General features: G+C 39.2%; 2 protein-coding genes and 1 long non-coding RNA gene across 3 annotated transcripts in view; 2 read left to right on the plus strand and 1 right to left on the minus strand.

Annotated features, from left to right (window-relative positions):
- Positions 1 to 329: 329 nt before the first annotated feature.
- On the plus strand, positions 330 to 5,009 carry LOC117291790. The gene is made up of 3 exons (XR_004519197.1): positions 330 to 518; positions 1,274 to 1,365; positions 2,096 to 5,009. It is a non-coding gene; the product is annotated as an uncharacterized LOC117291790 (long non-coding RNA).
- Positions 2,936 to 16,039, minus strand: LOC117291789 (gonad-stimulating substance-like). Its single transcript, XM_033773700.1, has 3 exons — positions 15,479 to 16,039; positions 6,167 to 6,357; positions 2,936 to 5,318 (listed from the first exon to the last, which is right to left on the minus strand). Exons 2-3 carry the CDS (start codon positions 6,348 to 6,350, stop codon positions 5,173 to 5,175), a joined length of 330 nt encoding a protein of 109 aa, XP_033629591.1. The 5' UTR covers positions 6,351 to 6,357; positions 15,479 to 16,039; the 3' UTR covers positions 2,936 to 5,172.
- A 1,443-nt stretch (positions 16,040 to 17,482) lies between these two features.
- LOC117291559 (centrosomal protein of 290 kDa-like) overlaps positions 17,483 to 22,444 on the plus strand; it is a 32,624-nt gene continuing 27,662 nt past the window's right edge. The window contains exons 1-7 of the mRNA XM_033773359.1: positions 17,483 to 17,565; positions 18,387 to 18,504; positions 19,318 to 19,471; positions 19,953 to 20,008; positions 20,902 to 21,045; positions 21,323 to 21,376; positions 21,831 to 21,983. Coding sequence (XP_033629250.1) covers positions 18,412 to 18,504; positions 19,318 to 19,471; positions 19,953 to 20,008; positions 20,902 to 21,045; positions 21,323 to 21,376; positions 21,831 to 21,983 — 654 coding nt within the window. The 5' untranslated portion in view covers positions 17,483 to 17,565; positions 18,387 to 18,411. The remainder of the gene's footprint in view (positions 17,566 to 18,386; positions 18,505 to 19,317; positions 19,472 to 19,952; positions 20,009 to 20,901; positions 21,046 to 21,322; positions 21,377 to 21,830; positions 21,984 to 22,444) is intronic.

Consider the following 22,444-nt stretch of genomic DNA (forward strand, 5'->3'; position numbering starts at 1 on the left):
ACGTGCAGTGACGCTAGCGTTCCATCTGTGTTATGATTGGTCAAAGTGTGTAGGCACGTCAGCTTGGCACGTGCTTTCCCGTGCTGCCTGTGAGTGAGGCTGTTCTGATGTGCGCATGTGCAATTATAAATATTAAACTAGTTTCAGTCTTTTATCCGTTACTACGCACACGCACTCCCTGATGGATTGAGGGCGCTATATAAGGAGACCGTTAACTAAACTAAACTACTTAGTTCGTAGGGGGCGCTATATAAGGAGACCGATAACTAAACTAAACTGTCTTATTTGTAGGAGGGCGCTATATAAGGAGACCGTAAACTAAACTAAGACACTTCTGACCAACGGGAGCGCTACTTACGGGGACCGTTAACTAAAAATGCATAGTTGCTTGAGTTGTCCATCTTCTTTTTAAAACACTGTTGATTAATTTTGCATCAACAAGTTATGATATGCTGGCGATATATCATGAACACCACTCTCGGTGGAGAGCTACGCATCTTACAATACTACTAGTACGTGTGAGTGTGGACAGTAGTAAATTAGTTTTACTTTTAATTCAAGTTGTAAAAACTCTGTCTATATATAAGTAATATTAATAAGAAGAGTAAGTAAGACAGACTCTCTAATTTAACTTGTCATGCACTTGTCTTGTTCTCAACTTCATTAATTTTTTCATGCGCATTTTATTTTAGTTCATGATGAAAAAGAAAGAAGCTAAAAAAATTAACTTTTATTAAAAAGTATTTCTATATTTGAATTTGATAAAAATTAATTTCAGTTAATGTGAGTGGGTTGGCATGGGCTCATCAGACTTCATTTTTCCAAATAAAGCCAAGAAATTTTCGTCAAGATCAACGGGGGGGGGGGGGGGGGGCATTGCTCAATATCCAAGTTCAGAGGCGTTGGGAAATGGGTTTGTCAATGTCATGGGTGGGGGGAGGGCTCATACTATTACTTCAGAAGGCATATGACTGCAAGGGGCAACCTACTTCTACCTAGCAGATGTTTACTCCCTAGTGTCAAAATTGAAGAAATCACCCAGTCAAGTAAGACATGACTAAATTATGAATGAGGATCGAAGGAACAATTTGATACAATTAAAAGATACAAAATGAGAACGTTTGCATCAAAAAGTCAGAATCGAAAAGCCCGAAATCAAAACTCCAACTCTTATACAAAGCGATTCTGACGCATCATCTTCTTGAAACAGAAGCTGCATTTCCAATTTGACACTGAATAAATTTTATTAACAAACTTTGTTTTTTACTAGCAGTTCGTGACGCATCGAGACTAGCAATTCAAGATGCATTAAGACAGCGGGCTACCAGACCAGCTTGAGATCTACCTCAGTGGACTTCGACTCCGGTAAGCCTAAACAACTTAAAAGTTTCAAGTTTTGACTTCAAATCTTTCATGGTACAAGCTCATCGGCAATTCAAGAAGAACAACAAAGGAACACAACATCCTCAAAATTTAATTGTGGACTCGTGATTTGTTCTGATGATTTGGTTTTTTTAAATTTCTAAGTGGTATGTTTTCCATCAAGCAACCATAGCAATTTTTAAAACTTCTTGATTATTTTCAAAATCAGCTCCAGTGTGAGCTTTACTCTCTAGACTTCACACTCGAAAAACTTCCTGGTCAGAATATTGATCTGAATTAGATCCATGGGGCCTGAACCATTTGTGGGTTAGTATGACCTAGAAATGGTTCAAAGACTGAAACAGAATTCCAAATTAAAATCACACTTTTTAATCACTAAGGGGTCAGGCCTCCTGGGACCTGGTCGATTTAACAAAACTCTTCCTAACTTAGGATTAGTAAGACCTAGGCTATACTAAGAGATAGGGCAAGTCTTAAGTTAAGACCTGTTGCTGGTTTCAAGTTTAACCCGTTTAAATGGTTTTATACTATAGTCAAGGTTTTCGGAAACACCATGTGAAAATCTCTTTTGAGAAGTGTTTGTTCTGAAAAGAACCGGTGGTTGGTTTAAGAACTGACTCGTCAAAAGAGATTTTCTCATCGTGTTTTAACGATTCAAAGTTTCAAATCCTACTGGTTTTAATCAAGTTATTGTTCTTTGTTTCATTTTCAGCAGAAGCAACTACTCTGGCTTTTGAGATGTCTGGAGTTGCCCTATACACTGGGAGTACTCGGGCATGGATCATGCACCAAGAGCTCAAAGGACCCCTTCAAGTCTAATCTGGACAAGTTCTCCAACTTGGGACCCATTTCGTTGAGCTGCGAAGCATAAAATACTGATTTGCAACTTTTTTGCTCTTAGTAAAATTTAGCAGGATACCAGTCACAGGTGCTTTTTTGGCCGCTAATCTTTTTCTGGTAAGAAAAATTTGCAACATGAACTGTACAACCCATGTGTACATACAAGGAAATCAACAGGATTTCTGCACTTTGATAAAAGTAGTTTTCTAGAAAGTGTAAGTTCCTCAATGATGTTTACTATGTGTACCTGAAACATGCACAACCCTAGTGCAAACCCTGCGGATACTGTGGGGTTGTTTGAGTCGTCCCTGTGGAAACACAGAGGGGACTTTGTTGGGTCCCTGTGAAAAAACTGCGGCGGGTCAATGTTGAAACCATTGGTGTATGATTACACTTTGGAGATAACAATAAGAAGTACATGTAGATTTCCAATTTCCACTCTGCTATTTGGGTATACTGTACACATATAAACTATACAAACTATATAAACTATGTGTTGGCACTGTGTGAAAGATTCAGATTCATATAACTGCCCAGCAGTTGCCCTAGGAAAATCTTGTCCCCTGGGGGTATTTCTGTCCCAAAAAGCTGAAAGAGGTTGAATCAAAAGAGGGCGCTATCAGAAGAGGTTTGTACACAGTTCGCCATCACTGGGCACAACATGTCCTGCCACACAGTCTATAGTAATAACAGATGCATTTACGATGAAAAGTTCATTTATTTTCCTTTTATTGGTTTCTTCAAAGCCAAAGCCTACTTTCTGTTGAACACAAGATGTTTTTAAAGTTAACATAAACCATGATTTGGAATGCAATTTTGAAATAACTAGATTTTTTACTCCTCAAACTTAAAAACTTATATTCCTACTATTTACTACTCTGCATAATGAAGAAATATTCTACATCTGGTTTAACATTGATCAATAAATATTATAGATAAATAATCATTATTATAATGATGGCGTCATAATTCAAAGATGTTGAAAAGTATATACATTTACGAAATACATCCATCCCGTATACTACTGTATCTCGATGGAGTTAATTTGCCCCCCTACCCCACACCCAACGTCCACAGCAGTTGGTGGAAGCTTTTCACCACCTTCTTCTCTGACTAGGCAAATTATTCCTATGGACACACTTTTCCAGAAGCATCTCACACTCATACGAGAGGTACGACAAAACTTGGTCAAGCCTTTGCACATATTCCCAAACACTCACTCCCTGTAAATCAGTCATTTCATTCATTATTTTAGTGTGGTGAAGAGAGACAGCTCGGATTATCCTTACAATCACGGTCAGGGATGTGAAATTGAAACAAAAATGGAATAACAGTCAAGACATAGTTCAGCATGATTTTACTTAATGATACCTGCATAGCCTACATAACAAGAGGCACTCTAAAATCTCCTGGGTCAGAATAATATTGACCCGGATTCCGGGTGATGGAGCTGACCCATTTCTAGGTCAGGTTGGCCAAGAAACATGGTTTAAAATTGGGGTCTTAACTCAGTGTGTACTTGACCCTTTTCTGGGTCATCAAGACTCATTTTCTGGGTCAGTATGACCCAGAAATGGGTCAGGCATCAGACACCAGGCACTGGACTCTGAATGTGGATCAATTCTGACCCGGAAGTTTTAAGATTGTACCAAAAGCCTAAAAGTGGAGAACTGTCACAGTGTGCCTCCATCTTCACTCAACATAGACCCTGATAGTTTCAAAACCACAGCTTTCGCTTCGGCTCCCGAAGCCCTGTCCCAGGTGGCTTGTGGCTCAGGCTTGATAAGCTCCGTCTGTCTGTTTGAAGACGTGTGAGAGAAAGTGCTAAGCCCAAGCCTAAGCCGGAAGCCTAAGCCCAAGCCGTGGTTTGGAAGAGCCTAATCATTTAACACTGGCGTGTCATTGCACTCGCCCCCACAAAAACACTCCACGATCTTATCACTCGATCTCAAATTCCAGCAAAGCGTTTTCGTACAGGTTACAAACAAAGGTCTCAGATCTGTTTGGTATACAACGTCTCTGTTCACATAGGGGGAGCATTCAATGAGAAAATGCTGTGTAGACCTTGACCGCCATCTTTGATATTGTGCACGTGCGAAAGGCTATTATTGGCTGATTGTGTGCAGCGCGTACTCGCGTGCACTTTTCCATTGTACACCAAAGATGGTGGTCAGCGACGTCATGTTTTTAAATTATAGTTGAACTTAAGTATTTACAAAAAATACCCTATATAGCAGAGTCTTTTTTCGAAGGCTAAATGACCGAGAAAGGATGGATTGTGCTTGGGTCAAAACGTCATACAGGCATAGCTCTATGCATACAGGCCATAAACTATTTGTTGCTTTTTTAGTTTTTTTTTAAATAGGCCTATCATATCTTATGCAGAGGTCATTTTGGTCGGTAAAGCATTTTAAAGCGAGTAATTATATTTTTTTCGTAATTATTTATTTGAGAGTCAAATTCCTTACTTCCCGTTTCTGACAGTTGTCTTTTTCTTAACCCTCTTTTTAACAAGAGATAGGGTTCGTTGATGAACAATAGACCCCTTGTATACATGTAAAACGTAACAGAGGTCACGTACACGTAAGAACAGCTTTCGTCCATCCAATTGCCTTCTTAGCCTTCGTGAGGTCACTTTTTGGCCACAGTGAGGGCACTGGGCAAGGGTGACGCCATTGGGAAGGGGTCGATAAGTACTTCATTGCATCTCTGATAAAAAGCCACCCATGAAATAGTCAACTAAATATCCTTATACGTCGCTTATTATCATAGAGCATAGAGCAGGGACAATAGAAATTGCAAAAATTACTTACTTTGGGGCTGTTCCAACCATGTGGTTGGGCTATGCTTAAATTTGTTCATGACAAAGCTATTAATAGAACTGGAGTGTTGGGTGTGTTCCGTTGTCAAGGGGTTTCAAAAAGTGGTAATGGGGGATTTCTTTAAGTTTTAGCAGACTTGTGATAGTTGGTCACGTGTGCACCCCACCAAACAGCAGTAGGATCCCATTCCAACGTAAGTCTCAGGTCTCTTCTGCATAGTCAGGAAAAAGTCGTCGTCTTGTCGGGGAGATCCAGCGGTCCGTTTTGAGTTACCTGAAAAAGGAAATTGGAAAGAAAATATTTGAAAATAAATAAAATGGATCCCCTTTATAGAAGTTTGTTTTCAAGTAATAAAACATGATCCTTGAAGTGCAATCTTTACAATGTTTTCCGCACAACTTTGAATGAAAGTCTTTAAATTTTACAACTGCAGTAATAATCCAGTGAGGTTTGTGGAGACACCAAGTCCCTTCATGTGTTGTGATGGTTCTGAGCATTCGGTGGTTTAAAGGGAAGGGGAAACGTTTGCCTATCACTCTTAAAATCAATGGCAACACACATCTTTGGTTAGAAGCCTAAAACAGCTTTCGATAGTATACAGCACTTTGAGAAATTAATGTAGTTATGATAAAAACACATTTAGTTCCTATGCCTCAAAGTGTGAATCTGAAAAGCATTAATTCAGTCACACTTCTCAGATTGTATATTTCTATTACTAGAGATTATTCTTCTTGCGTGGACATTTATCCGCTCCGGATTTTCGGGTTAAAATTGGTTCCAGAATAACCGTGGTTCTCCTGAGAATACGAAGTATCTAAAAAAGAACCATTGATTGTGGTTCTTCACCTTTTTCTTCCTGCAGTCTGCCAACTCCCGGGTTAAAATTTACCCGGATTTCGGGTCCCCTTTGGACTGACCTATTTTGGGTCAGTTTGACCCTGAATTTGTTTCATCATGATCCACAAAAGTGTGTAAAACTGGCGCAGAATCCGTCTTAAAATCACACTTTTTAAACCAGCCGGGTCAGTCTGATTCCAATATGAGTCCGGCCCCCTGGGACCCGGAATACGGGTCAACTCTGACCTACACAGGGGTCCAAAATATCAAGTTAGAAAACTCACTTCGGAAAAAGTCGTTCAAGCTGAAGGCGGATCTCCCACTGCGCTTGTGCTCTGTACACGTTCTGTAGACGGCCATGTGGAAATCCTCATCGCAGTATTTTTCAGCAGCCTCGGCGTAGAGGGCGGTGTTTATAAGGAGGACAAGGAGACAGGTGGCCTCGAGGATGAGACGGTAGTTTGCCATTTTTTACCTAGAGAAGGAAAACATACATTTTTCAGTCGACAACCACCATTTTAGCATTCACTGTCAGGCATAATATCACATAATGACAGAATCTTCATGAATACATCCACAATGGAATCGACAGTAATTAAATTTGTTTTAAGAATTACATTTTGAGGAGCAAAGCTTGCTTTAACTTCATAATACCCATCCCTTTGGATGGGACACTAAGATGTAGGTTCCGTGTACCAGGGTTGGTAAGGGACATAACAGAAGCTACACTAGAACACTTATCATTGAAAAGTTAAAGGGTCAACCTCGGTGTTTCTGGTTCATTACAAGTACCAACAATGTTAATGTTTCCGCAGGCTTGTGAGCTATAATGGTTAAGTTCACTACTAGGCATCCTTCAGGTCTCATCAATGGAAATTTAAGCAAATGACTTTCAAAATATAACGGTAATTTCATATACGGAGCTTTGGAATTGCCATCCGACTATAAGGCCAATAGAGATAGTTATCGCAGCTATGATGACGACATCTTGACATCCATTGTATACAATCCTCTGAGCTAAAGGCCTCCGACCTCAAAACAACTGAGCAGGTGTTCATCTATGTAGAGCATAAAAATACAAAGATTAAACACCAAGTAATAGTAACTACTTCCAACTGAATGTACATCACACATTAAAAATACCACGCGAAGATTTCTGTATCGCTTGTTTTGCTCAACCGGAAAACCTCGGCACCATACTCTATTTCAAGGTTTGAACACTTTGAAATGGTGTCATAAATGCGCGCCCTTTTCAGATGACGTACGGCAAATGTGGCTCGTGACGTCAACTGTGTACAGGTCATCCAATAACATGCCTAAAAGTGAAGCATGTGAGTGACTGTGTCACACCCCCGGGAAAAGTGCGAGTTAACATTAACCCCATTAAACACCATGGAGGCACCATTTATAAGTCAATAGGGCACTTTGTACATTATTTTACAATCGATTGGCTTTGTCACCCCGGCCCCCGAAATAAAAGTTCGAGTTCGCTTTAACTTATATTGTACCATGGAGGAAAACACACCATTTTTATGTTAGTAAATGGGATACTTTGGAACGTCGGTGGCTGCAGTCTTAATTGGGTGTGTCATTGTTTACGTTGTTCCGAGCAGGTGCACATAATCAAGTGCAATGGATTTACCTGGTCTTACGCCACCTAACGTCCCAAAAGTCACACATTTAATATTTATTCGTGTTTTAATTTCACGATAGACGTTCCCTCTTAAAACTTCCTTGTCAGAATTGACCCATATTCCAGGTCCCGGCCAGGGGACCTGATGATCCACGTACGGGCCAAACTGACCTATGGATTCCTGTCAAAGCGTTGTATTTTGGCCCGTCAGTTTGACCCATCTCCTTGACACACATCCGGATCACACTGTTCAGACCGGAAGTTTCTACCAGTGGTTTTAGATGCATCTGTTCTTTGTATGGAAAGACATGAATAACAAAGCTATGTTTTCCATTTTAGAGAACATATCACGAGATAGGATGCTTTGATATTAGAAGAACCCTTGAAGTAGTATGTAATTCATCCAATAAAAAAGTATATATAATGATATTTTTGGAAAGATTGTCTCTACATGAGATAACATCTCATGGGTAGTGACTTTATGATGTACTTTTGGGTATTTCTCTCGAATTATTGAACAAAATCATGGCCAACACGATCAGCCTTATAAACCTGTCACTGTTGATAATAACCCTTAATTGTGATACCGTCTTTCTCATGACATCTCGGAAGCTTTTACTTGTATATGTCCTTAATTAAAGTTCTTAGAAGGAACCATGGTGGAGGTATATTCAAACTCTGTTGGTGCGCGCTTCGTTAATTTGATAGCGAAGATGCGAGCTCACATCAATGGGGATGATTGATGGTTCAAGACGGCATCTTCTTCCCCGATGTCCGAGGAAAATGCGTTCATCGGAGATTGTGTTTATCCCCAATTATGGGCAATTATTAACATCTCGGCATGTCTTTACGCATTCACACCAAGGACTTTAACAAAAGGGACCCGGAGTATTTACCTAAAACCACCGGGATAGCTGTTACTTTGCCTTTTTGCACGAAACCACAATGGGAGACGAATGGAATGTCCTCGGTTTACACTGATTACAAACATTGTGTGTATAGACCTCGATTGTTCTGAGGTCCACACGAGTAATGCAACGCTAAGCCTATACTTTCCCATTATAAAACAATAATGTGTGTTTTACACCTGACGAATCTCCACTGCAGGCCTTACATTTCTCTCCTTTTCCATCAGTGTCATGTCTGATACAATACCGTTTCCATCACCATCATAGTGGTTGATTGCCGGTGCAGAATCCACCGGCAGACAGCTGGTCTTTTGCCCGGTACAAAACCGCCTGCTCACGGTAGGCAATACCTGCAATCTGACAATAGTCTTCGATTTCCCCTTTCTTGCGATTGTTTCCTCAAAAACGTCCAAGACCGACCATGAAGATTTCCTGCGTCAAATACTTCACAGTATATAGTAGGGATCGGCCTTTGATTATTTTAGAGTAAAGCAAACTGTTATTAATTAATATTAGAAAGATTTGTGATAATATAAGTTAAAGGGCAGAGCAAGTCGTGGATGTTGCACATTTTCACCACACCTGACCTAGATATAAACATTGTCAAATACAACAAGCATTCGCAGCATCGATGTGCAACCAAGTTCTGTTTGATTAACATCCTAACGCCCTACTTAATCATAGGTGTTGGCTAAATTACTTCTTGCCTCACATCAGTGGTCGAGACATCAAGGGACTACTAGTTATAAACACCGGCCATGAAGAGTGCCTCACGAGTCCCAGTTTTAAACAAGACACTGACTTTAGAAATTAATACCACAGACGTGGAAGCACCACTGTTTTTCATAAAAAGTATGGTACCCAAAGTAAAAGCATCTTTGGGCACACTCAACACGACTTGCAGGTTGCTCGCCATGAAATCGAGACGCAAGGTTTTAGGTTATAAAAACAAGTATTGTTTTTGTGTGTAAAATCAGTCGAATAATTTCCCACATGAATATCAAGCTTCAAAGTAAAGAACTTCTGGCTGAAATTGGAAAAGAAAAAATGTGTTTCAGAAAACGTCGACCCATTTCGATTCCAATCTGTCAGATGTATTGAAAATACGAGGCACTTTTGATGTCGTTCTGAGGCCCAACTCGTTATAGGGTAAAACTTTAGACATGGCGTCAGTGTCATGGCGTTCTGAGTACCGTACAGCGCAAAATGCCAATTTCTATTGATTTATTAAGCCAATCGAAAAATGTCTTTATTTAACATCTTATTTGATTGTCTACAGTTTAAGTTCAACTAAAATCAGTTTAAGATAATCCATATTAAAAATAGTACCCGTTTAGCGTAGTATTTGAACAATCTTTCCCTATCGATGACTATAGTTCTTCAACCAAAATTGTTTCCAGAATAATTTATTCCTCTGACGCCAAACAATAGGTGTTTCAGTCTTGTTGTAGTACAGTGTATGCTATGAACCAATTTAACCGATGAGTTAACAATTTAACACACCAATTGTCTGGAAACAAATCGAGCTGCTAAAGTTCATCCGAAGAGAAACTCTTTCCAAAAGTCAATGACAGCAGAATGCACTAGGAATGGAACTGTGTACATTCACATGCAATGCCATTGCGCGAAGTGGCGAAGCCGGTTCAGTGTTGGTCCCGTTTCGTCATGAGAGTATAATGGAGTGTCACGAGCGCCTTGACTCAAGACTAACCTTTTTAGGGTGTCTGGGAGCTTTTTTGTTAACAAACTGCATTTCGCGCCATCAATGTTCATGGTAGAATACGTTAATACAATGTAGACTTTATACTTTTGGTTAAGCATAATAACCTTTACAGACATTGTAGAGATATTTTCTATGCCAAAGTGTTTTGAAAAATAAATATTAACTGTTTAATATTTTGTTTGTGTGTTAGTTATTCCATTATCAACTGGAGATTCCGAGTTCACAATTGGAACTGCCTACGGGTCATAAACAACGTCAATCTGACCTGTTTAAGGTTAGAACTAAAGGTTTCATCTGTTTTATCTTTAAAAAAAACCCAATAAAAATAAACAAATCGAACGAGTAGTTAACTAAAAAAGTGTTTTCGGTCTCCTGGCTGCAGTACCGGTGTGTGAGATAGGTTTTAAACCAACTTTTGGCTCAATCAAAATGTGTAAAGGTCGTCAGCCTCAAGACAAACAACAAAATGGTGGGACGAACTCTCGCCCGTTACTCGATATTTCCAGTGTTTTTGTCAGTTGATAAAATTGCTTATTTGTCAGCATTACACTCCTTTTGTCAAAATATGAAATTGGCTGGAGGTATAAGATTTCAGCACGAAGTGTAAACCTTCGGAAGGCATTTTATCACTGTGACACCTTAGCTCGACAGCTTGTACATGCATTGCGGAGACAAGTCTGGCCCGGACGTCTCTTACTCTTGATTGGTTGGGGCCGGCTGTAAATCCATGACGTATGTTCTGTACTTCCTTTTGATTGAGTGAGGCCGGCTAAAAAGCCATGACGTATGTTCTGAAGTTGCTTCTTTTGATTGGGTGGGGCCGGCTGTAAAGCCATGACGTATGTTCTCTACTTAACAACCACAACCAATACTTCTCCATTGCCTTTACGTGTTTTTGTTTGTTTGTTTATTTGGTTGGTGGTATTTCCCACCTCTTTTTTGGGGTGGAAGTGCACATTGAACGTTAAGACTGTCGCTTCATTTTTACACCAATGTGACTGTGAAACCTTAATCAGAGAAGCATTAAAGGCAGTTTAATGAACTCACCCACTCGTCACAAATAGTTGAATTATTTGTCAACTTTGAAACTCATGTTGGCTCAATCATCAATCTTGCATACCTATATCAGTGTATAGTGCTGTGTAGGCCTACAATTATTGTTCAACTATAAAGAGCAAGGACCTGCTGTATGGTTCAACAATCTTTCCCCTGCTAAATTCAAGCAGGCACTGTGTTTTCTTTAGACATTGAACTGTGAGTTATTCCGATCGCTTGATTTGCACCAGACTAAAAGCAAAGGAGATATCATGACTGTAACAAGGTAGCTGCATCAACAACAAAAAGAGAGGGAAAAGGTGGTTTGAGAAAGATTCTTAATAAGCCCTCTCGATATACCAGGGCTCTGGTGACAGGCTTCATCAGTCCGTTTGAAAATAACCGACGGAGCGTCATATAGAGCCTAAGCCAAACTCATGGTTTCGAAAAGTATGGTGGGAAAAACTAGACTGCCAAGTCAGGACATCTTTTATTTTTGAGTGCACCAATAGAACCCGAAGAGGTACTGTTTTGACAACGCAAAATAAATAACATGAATCGTAATCATGTACTTTTTGTTTAAATGAAGGCGATAGAGGCAATGCGGGCACCAGATCCGCACCAGACTATCGTAAATGCAAAATGGTCAGACATCATCAGAATAGTTTACACACCATGCGGGCAACTAAATAAGTGCGGACTTTTGATGACAGTTTTATACGTTTCCATTGACAGCCCCCATGGGCAACTTCATTTCACATGTTGCAACGTCTGCACATTTAAAATAAATAAAACTCAATTGTTGCTTTTTTTTTTAAAGCAGCATTGACGAAACCAAACCCATTATAATACATTACAAAAAAGCACATTATCAAAGTCAGTCATTTGGGCTCAATGTTGACGTTGCGTATAGATGAAGCAGATCAGTTATACTTTGAATATGGCATCAGGAACATACAAGAGTGTGACTTGGGATGAAGGCCCGCCTTGTCATCTTTGTAGACTTTTTACCGGAATAGGCTTTGAACCTGCGGATGCAGTCAGAACAAATCTATTGGCAAATTGGAGAGACCGCTAACTTTCGGGCAAGTAAGCTCATTTTGGTAAAAGCGCAGGCACGTGAAATCCAGGGGTAGTAGTTCAAATCACATTCCAGTCAATTATTTTCGTCGTGCACCCGAAATGTGAATTAACTTTACTCAGTCTGCAGTTTCCTTTGTGGTTTATTGCTTGATGCTTATTTCATTTATTGACACCCCAACCGTTTTGCCCAAGGGACTGTTCAAAGTCTGTGAAAATGACAAGCTTTTGTTATGACACAATATTTCAGTCTTGTCTATAATTGAGAGAAAAAGGCAATTAATGTGCTTTGCTTGGATCGCTGGATTATTCTGTAACGCAACACAAGAGATGATTTATAAGACCTTCGCCGGTGTGACTTTTATAATGATTTTTGTTTTATCTCGATGGAAAAACATTACTGTTTTTACTTGTTTTATTTGGGTGTTGAGATCTTCGCTTTGTCACCAAGCATGGTGTCACTCCCGTCTTTAGGTGTTTAGTGCGTGAGTGTGTAATTACGTCACTATAAAAGCATGCACACACCGCTCTGAACAATCAAAATTAACTACCGACCGGCATCACGGGAGATTATATTGTTATTGCTGTATCAAAAAACTTGAAATAATCAAGTGTAGCTTATTGTTTCGTTCGAGTATGTAGGAAAAGCCCACAGATATTATTCCAACTTGAGGACAGGCTCTTGACATTTTGCAGTCAATGGACAAGTGTTGTCATCATTAATCATTACAATCCATTCTGACATTTGTTTTAGCAGATAATAATATAGACAATTTGTAGGTTTTATTGCCATCAATTTTTAGACTGATTACCAAACGTATACCTTCCCTAATACTATATCTGGCCATTTCACAAATCAGTGAAGTCCCCTATAGAAACTGAAATACAACACTGCTGAAAAATGTTTTATTGATAAAAATGTCATTGATCAAACTAAGCCACAAAACTATTACACCCTCGTCTTGCGTTATAAAGCAAAGGTTTTTATGAGAGCCACTTTACACACAGAAATCAAAAGAAAATAATTTCTTTCACTAATCTTTGTCTTTGCAGTGATGGTAATTATCAGACTATAAAAGTTACAAATTGTCCCCTTATAAGCTTCATCCACAAGAGGCAAAGAATTTCCACTTGAAAATCAATGTTGAAAGTTACAATCAATGAAAGCATAAACACACTTCAAGTACTAAGTATAAGATAGTTTAAAGGGTCTCTTGGTGTTATTGTAAACATCTACATTAATATTGGACTAAAACAGTCGAACTTAAAAACAAAAACAAAGATATACTTTGCCTTTGAAGTGGGTTTATGGTGAATTATTTGTAGTTGTGTGGGTTTTTGCCTTTCTCTTTATAAGGCAATGGATGAAGTTTCGTATAGTGTAGATTTTTCATCACAGGGTCTAAAAGATTGGAATTTGCATCGGGGAAAAATATATACATTTTGGTTTTACCCATATAAACCGATGTGGTTAGCACTGTATCCGAGTTCCTTCAAAACAAATCACAGGCATATTACTCAGGTGGGATTCGAACCCACGACCTTTGTAATTATAAAGCAGTGTCTTACCAACACCGTCAAATTTGCCCGGTAGATAGAGGCATTTCGAATCATATCCTTTATCCCGATGCAAAGTTCCATCTATGAAATCGTTGCTGTATCGATCCGCTGCTAAATACATCCCACCCGAGGGCCTGTGATTTATTTTTCACAGAGCTCGGGAAAGTACGGTCAAAATCTATGTCGTGCCACACTTATTATTGTAGGAAAAATTGAAGCCAAAATATTATTGCAAAGTCTCGTCTGAAATTATGAAAGTGCAAAACAGATATCTCCACAATATGAATTAAAAAAGTTGAATGAGGTTAACTTGTGCAGGTTTCCGATTTCAAGCTTTTTATTATTATTTTTTTTCACAAGGAAAAAATATATAGTTACAAATTTTCACAGTTTGTAGGTTGGGTGTAGTTGTGTGGTTGGATCAGTCGATGGAAATCATTGGTTTAAAGGCACTGTACACCTTTGGTAATAATTGTCAACGACCAGTATTCTCACGTGCACATGGTGTATTCTAACATAATATGCATCAAATTACAAATCTATGAAATTAATGTCGGCTCAATATTGGTCATCGAATTTGCGAGAAAATGATGAAAGAAAAAACACCCTTGTTGCATTACTCTGTGTGCTTTCAGATGCATAAGAATAGGCTCACAGTTATTATTTTTTATTTTTGAGTGAGAAATTACCTCTTTCACAAAAACGTTCATTTAGAGGTAGGCGATTCTTGCAATGTTTTTTATGTTATCAATAGCTTTCCACTGCTCGTTATAAAGTAAGCTTCTTCCTATACAGTGATGTAACCTTTTGTGACTTTTTCTACACCCGGCCTTGTGATAAATTGTTTGTGTAAAGACCTTTTCCATTCAAAGATGTAGGAAAACCACCACTATTGAAAAAAACACCAATTGTTAAACTACATTCATCATTCAAAATTTAAATTTCATCAATTGATGAGAACAGATACCTTTATAAAATTAACTTCTTATAAGAAGGTGTAGTATTGATATCTGCATTACAACCTATCGTGCAAAGGCAGTCACAAAGTCAGTTTTGCTATAAAAGGTGGAATTTTGCCGATTATAAAATCATGTGGAAACATTGCCAAGTCAGGAAAGATCTTGGACCTAATCGGGTGGTTCCCTGACGTCAATACCAAATAAGGTAATTGGATTAAAAATAGCATGTTCCGATGACGTCAAAGCATTTAAAAGAAATTCCCTCACAAAGCTCATCTAGACTGTGTAAGCATACAATTAGATGGCCCGTCTGTGAAAAATGTGTGCTAAAATTTGGAGTTGTGTTACTATACGAAATAATTTTATGTTCAGCCTGAGAGTGGACTTTTTAGTATTATTTGTTGAACTCACTCGGAGCAAAGTTCTTATAATACTTCCAAAGGTTAATCTTTTTGTGCGTTGCAAAGTCATCTCAAGATTGCTTCAAGCGAACGGAGTGCAATGCCTTATGACTCCAAAAATCAAAGACATTAAAATGCTCCTACTCAGCGCCGTATTTTGTAGAAATTTTCTGCAAAATAAAGCGACTATTTTCAAGTGTATACCTCATTGAGCAGTGAATGCTACACCGTAACAAACAACTGATAAAACAAATATACCAGGAATTATATAAACAGAATAACGAAAGGAAAACTTACCGTGTTTGAAGGGATGTAAGCGTCTGAGTTGTCGATAGTAGCAAGCGATAACAAACAGCCACAAAATCAAAACGGGATAAAGTTGCCAATCAACGGGAGATTTTTTTGCGAAGAAGTCCAAAATGTTATCTCAAGGAAAAACTTCAATACTGCAGCAGAATTGTCACGTCTTTTTATACCGGGTTGGTTGGTCAGACTCCCATCAACATCCAGCTGGTAGTATGGTGTCTCAGTTAAAAAAAAACACCTAAGGCAAAATATTATTTTTTTCGACAAAAAAAGAAAGAACACCGGACTCAGTCTGTCAAGATGATGCACGCACTAACCGCGAGTGACGCCTGATGAGTGCAGGCCAGTAAAGTGTCAACAGTTTACCCATACGTTTTACGTTTAATAACGGTTGTTTACGCGCGCATTTTGTTGTCTGCCAGGTGATCAAATATTAAGCGATGTAAAGAGGAAATGGGCTTATGACAGGGAAGGGGGAAAAGTAGATGCGATGAGGGGAGGCTGGATGTTTTACAATGTGTAAACGACACACATATAGAAACTCAAGGTCTTTACCCACGTGGGGGATGAGGTTTATGGGGCGGGGCGGTGTGGGGAGGAGGGTATCACTGCAAGGGGGTGGACAGTCCTGGCGGTAAAATCTCACTTGTGTCTGATGACGGAAAGTAAGAAGTGTTTATGGAAATGTTAAAAATGGCGGCAAGCTGAAGAGTGGGCGAAGTAGTAGACCTACCGACCAGCACAGAGGCGGGTCCATGAACCATAATGAGGCGGGTCCATCTTTCGGGCCGGGGGTGATGGAGAAAAGGACGTTGATATGCGGGCACTTTTCGCATGGGCACAATTTCAGCAGCTTAAGCAAAACATATCACTTTATAGTTTCCTGCTATAGTTATTAACAGGGCTTAATTTATAGTGCTGCTTAAACGGAAAGTTGCTTCACCATTTTCTGCTTAGCAGAAATGGATACCAGTCAAAACTTAACTTGTATACATGTTGAAATGTTTTTTTTTTTCGGCTGCTAAACCTGTTCTGGTGATTATGTGGTATTGTGTATAGCTCTAGGCCTATGCAATTGGGCACATGATGTATAAATACCGAGTCATACGATGTGAAATGGTATTAGGCCAGTCATCTTGCTGCTAGAGCTATGCATAAACTAAGTTGTGCTAAATAGCTACTTTTAGTGCTTAGCAGCTTTATGAAATTGGGCTATGGGATCAACTTTGTCAGGGGCGGGCGGCGACACCCTCATATTACCTCCGGACCATGCACCACCGTCCGTCAGAACACTTTCACCACACTTCCGAACTTCTATTTGAACGACAAAAACTTTTACATTGATGGATTTTTTCCATACTCGCTATCAATCATCAGTTTTGAGAAACAGTTTAGGAAAACAGACAAATTTTTCAACCAATTCCCACCTGCCCTTGGATCGTCCATTTTTTGAGGACTAGTTGACAAGATTGTTGGAACTGTCTGATCTGACCGCCAGGTAGACTCGTTATCCGGGTCTGAGGGATGTACTGTCAGGGAAAGACACCTGCTCGATATATTGTATGAATAATACAGAAGTTGTAGCAACGGATGGAAACAAGACTACGAGCAGACATCTCAGGGTTGTGCTGTGGGTAATAATAATTTGCTCAGCACTTAAAAATATTACTTAGCGGCAGAAACTGGTTCCTAGCCAAAATTCCATAAAGTTTACAAAATATTGTTATGACTGATGCCCCATCACCCGATTTTTGCTTTAAATTTGCTCAGCAGTATTATGTCAGCAGAGCCCATGCCAATGAAGCTTCTTCGTTTTGCATGTTGTCAACGAACTCTAGTGTGTTGTTTGAATGTCCATGCACGTTTTCAAAGTTGAGACACAAGCCACAAAGTAGAAGTCGAAGTTTCGAAAAGGCCGCTAACCCCAAAACGGAAAGTTCTGCCCTCTATTGACACTTTCAGCCTAGCCTGACCTTTGACAGTTGCGAGGGACGCGCCATATTTTCCAAAAAATAAAAATGACATAATTTCGAAGTTCAGTTTCAAGCCCGCATCTGAAAACTACAGAAACTGTAACGGTAAGTAAAGTATGTTATGTTTATCCATAATCATTTAAAAGAATTAAATTATTTGTGAACGGTTTCAAGGGAAACTCTGACCGGAAACCGCGGGCTTGAATTGGATGAGGTTGCTTGCCCCATTTCCGGACATAAACTTAGATGATTTGACTAAATAAAAAGAACATTCCTAACTAATAAAAAACGTTGTTTACTTACTTGTAAAATTGTATTGTTTTACTATTTTTGGGGTTTCTTTATTTAAGATGTGGATCTCTTCCGGCACCGGCTTTGTTTTAGTAAATATTATTAAGCCGGGCAATATTAAATCACCCTCTTTTCCCTTTTGTGCTTGATTGAATGAACTATTGTTGAATTAAGTTCTTAAGTTGTTGAATTCTCAAGCATACGCCACGGCGTATAAATTGATTTGAATTGAGATAAACTGCTCCTCAAACATGGCAAAACAAATATAAGAATGAATATATCCTTTTCAAAAATTATTGTCAGTAAGCACTTCCGTCTTCGTGATGACTGATGCACCATCTTGAATTGAATAAGTCTGATACTAGTTTTGTCAAATGGGAATTGATACCCAGGTAAAGGACTCTGTGTTACACGCCTACTACAGTGCTAGAACTTCACATAGGCCTACACTACAGCACACGTCTGGAGTCACAAGACACAATCTGATAATCAAAATTTCAAAATAAACAAATTATCCCCTTGTGCGAGCAAGACGCCGCCTATTGTTATTTTTCATTCAAATTGTCGTAATGCGTCATTTTATGTGTAACAATGGATAGATTTTAATTAATTTAAACGTTTAATTTTGGGGACAGTAAAGAAGGAAGGACAGTGTTCACCATGGCGCCCCTTGACTGGGATCACATCATGGGGTTGAACGCCAAGGGACTGTCCGAGGAGGACGCTGAGGAGGTGTACGGCATCCTCACAGAAGTAAGAACCATCATCGATAAGTATTTTTAAGCTTACCCCTAGTACAACAGGGCTCGAATGTGGGGGAAAAACCACAATATCATAGAGCTTGTTGCTTAAAATGATTACTGGCCTAGACTTGTTATAACAAGACAATCAGTTTGACATGCATAGGATAGGGGCCTTAAGATCCTTTTCATTTGATTGGTGAAACACGTGTTAGGGCCTATATGTAATCTTTTTATTTTGCCATGTATAGATCATGTGAACTATGTTTACAATAAGTGTGACCTTGTACATTATTTGGCTTTTCTGGCAGGCAAGATATTGCACAGGTCGTACGTGAATATGACATTTTGTGTCATAATTTCCACAAAAATCCAAGAGTTATGAAAGTAAAAGCTGGATAAGTTATGAGGGGTGCCCCCTTTTATCAGTTATATAAAAGTTTATATTAATTAGACAATGAAATCTCCATAAAATATAAGATTTTATGTTTTCTTTCATTGAGCTGTGTACAAATCGTGCCTGCAGGAAGTCCAGGCTCTGTGGGTCTTTTGTAAACATGTGATGTCAAAGGTCACATCGTCTATACTGAGGAACACTGACACAATTCTCGATAAATAAATAATATAAATAATGTATGGTAGGTCCCCTATATTGATAATTAGAAGATGCTTCAGATGTTTTGCAGTTCGTTTCCAAAATTATCATGCCACTCTCCTTGCTTTCCATTGACACCTCTTTAAGCTACCTACTATATATGTTGGTGGTCACAGTGATTAGTTGTTGTTGTTGTTATTTAAGTAATTAATTTAATTAATTAATTGACAGGCTGCTCCCGCTGCCTCAGAGTCAGCAGATCACCTTCTCCAATTATTTGATGTCGCTCGTTCCGTGATGCAGCTGAAGAATGAGCAGGCCAAGGTTGCGTTTGAGGAGCTGGAGAACTTGGCCCAGAACCAAGGCAAAGAAGGAGTCCGCAACGGTGAGTACATATTTTTTTAGCTTCTCAAGTTCTCCCCTTTAAGTTGGGGAGGTGGTGCTTTCTGCTCTACCAGCCAGGCTCCTAGTGGATAATACCCAAGCCTACATCGGTATTGACTGTAAAGGGGGCAGCCCTGTTTCAGCCTTAGGAGTAGGTGGCAACAGGCCCTGGAAAAATAGTTGATTGTTGCCCACACCTTGAAAACACTTGCATAAATTGTTTTTTTAATAACAAATTACATCATGAGTATTTTATAGCAGAATATTGCTTCTAACTTATTAAAGGAAAGCTTCATTAAAGATTTTCTGAGTTTATGGCCACAAAAACTCAGAAAGTAAACATCTTTTTCAATGAGCGAGTGTTTTACATTGAATTACTTGGGTCATTAAACTTCATGTTATCTGCTCTCACCTAGAGTCTTTATGTGTCACATACAAACGGTGAACAGTTTACTCAGCATTATCTTTTATTCTCTATGCAGAGCAAGCTCTACTTGATCAGATCAGAGATCTTGAGGAGGAGAACAAGAGATTGCAGGTTGGTGCAGTATATTCGTAAGCCGCTTTTGACGGCTACAGCTATGGCTGCGACTGTTGCGAAGGGATTTGCTAAGAACGTTCCATACTTCAAAGCATAATGACATTTAGCTGCAGTCAAAGCTGTAGCCACCCATTCGGACAAGGCTGATAAATACCTTTGAATATCTTAAAAATTCAAATAATCAAAGTAGGCTTACACTAAGGACACATGAAAAAGCACTTGTTGAAGTAAAAACCAGTTCATATGTTAAACTACATGTAGGTAGATAGTTTTGTTCTCACTTTGATTCTGGTCTTCATGATAAATTTCTGGTAAAAAAATCATTCTTGTTAAGCTCAGCTGTCTACTTTAGCAGCTCTGTGAAGTGAATGTTGGCCTTGGACTTGAGTCCAGTGTGACTAGACCACTCAGCCACAACATGCCACGGTTAATGTACAAGCAAACAGTTTAAAAGGCAGTGGACACTATTGGTAATTACTCGAAATAATTATCATCATAAAACCTTTCTTGATTACGAGTAATGGGGAGAGGTTGATAGTATAAAACATTGTGAGAAACAGCTCCCTCTAAAGTGACATAGATTTCGAGAAAGAGGTAATTATCCACGAAATTGATTTCGAGACCTCAAGTTTAGAATTTGAGGTCTCAAAATCAAGCATCAGAAAGCACACAACTTCGTGTGACAATGGTGTTTTTTCTTTCATTATTATCTCGCAACTTCGATGACAGATTGAGCTCAAATTTTCGCAGGTTTGTTATTTTATGCATATGTTGAGATACACCAACTGTAAAGACTAGTCTTTGACAATTACCAATAGTGTCCGCTGTCTTTAAGTCTTTCCCCTCCTGTTTGAGGAACACAAATTCTAAATGTCTGTACTTTCTTGTAGCGTCTGGGAGCAAGTTCCGGGTCTCGAGACATCCGAACTTTGCAGAACGAGATCCATGAGCTGAGTCAACAATCGGATCTCCTCCAGAGAGAGCTGAAAGAGAAGGACAGAGAGCTGATTAAGGAACGGAGAGATGGCGAAAGGGTGAGTTAGAACCTCGTTCCAGTTCCTTGTTTCAGTTTCAGTTTAAGTTAGTCCTAGCTCCAGCCTACACGCTTCAGCAAAAGCTAAGCCCGGCTTATCTTGTTCCTGTTCCTTGCACCATCAAGCCAAGCTCAACTACCCTTTAATTGACAGGCAGTTCTCATGCTGTATGCAGTTTAAGGTGACCGTGTAACAAAAATTATGAATCTGCGGAACTTAAGATACCTTTACCCGTTTTAATGTAACTTTATTATTGCTTTGTTTTGGCCCTCTATAGTTTGCATCCAGAGCTGAGGAAGCAGAACGGGAGATCAGGGAGCTCAAACGTGATGTAAGTTATTCAACAACTTTGTATAAAAACTATAAATGTTTGTTTATTTTGCGTAGAATTTTACAAGTCTATGTGTTTTAGACATTGGAAGCCTCACACTTGATGGCTCACATTTACGATGTTTTTCAACTTTCAGGGTAAAACAGATAGCCCCGGAATTACAAAGAGACGTCAGAGGTGATGAAAAGCCTCAAAGATACAATAATTTCTCTTAAAAACAACTCTTGATCAATAAACTCAATTTGTGACTGGTATAATTTGTGACTGCTAAGCAGACAATTGTTAAACACTGTATTTTTCGCCTAAGCAGATCTATGAAATTGGCCCATCGACACTGCTAGGTTTTGGGAATGCCCCATAGCTGAATTTGTTCCTACAAGCTTAGAAAGTGTTTGTTTTTAAAACACAACCGATCTACCAGACTAATTGATATTTTCCACCGTCTTGTCCACAGAATGACATGTTACGAACAGATCTCCGAGATTACCAACGTCAGATGGAATCACAGCGGGAGAGCATGCTCCAACGACGAGGTGATGACGTCGAGTTTCAGGACAAACTACGAGGAAAGAACAGAGAACTCAACGATCAGCTTGAAGAAATCCAGGTAACATTGACCAGAGATTAACATTAACATTTTAATTGACTGCCCAGCATGACTAGCTAGCTTGTCTTTTCATTAGTCCTCAATGTAGGAAATATGGATGCCTTTTAACACTAAACTAGCCAGCTGGACCACTTGGAGTAAATTTTGACTGGTCCTCAGGTGTTTCAACTGGTGTTTGGCTGGTGGACCACTGTTATAGGGTGTCGGTACTTTTTGTAGGACACAAAACACAATGTCCACAGATTAACATTAAACTTACACGGTTTGAAGATGATGTTAGTAGAAAGTTCCCTGAAAATATTACTTGCTGAGGTGCTGTAGCGTTTGTGAAATGTCAGCAAAATTATTTTAGCATGTACAACGTGATTACCAGTTTGGGTATTTAAATATCAGTACTGGTAACTATGATGTACATGCTAAATAATTTGCGTATCCTGACATCAGTGTATAGGTAAGACCAA

The sequence above is a fragment of the Asterias rubens genome, chromosome 6, assembly GCF_902459465.1.
Source record: "Asterias rubens chromosome 6, eAstRub1.3, whole genome shotgun sequence".
Classification (NCBI taxonomy): domain Eukaryota; kingdom Metazoa; phylum Echinodermata; class Asteroidea; order Forcipulatida; family Asteriidae; genus Asterias; species Asterias rubens.

Excerpts from the sequence above, each read along its gene's own strand:
- LOC117291789 (XM_033773700.1), bottom strand. The coding sequence starts at position 6,350 with ATGGCAAACTACCGTCTCATCCTCGAGGCCACCTGTCTCCTTGTCCTC. Across the intron at positions 5,319-6,166 it reads CTTGAACGACTTTTTCCGAA|GTAACTCAAAACGGACCGCT; the intron begins GTGAGTTTTCTA and ends TTCCTTTTTCAG.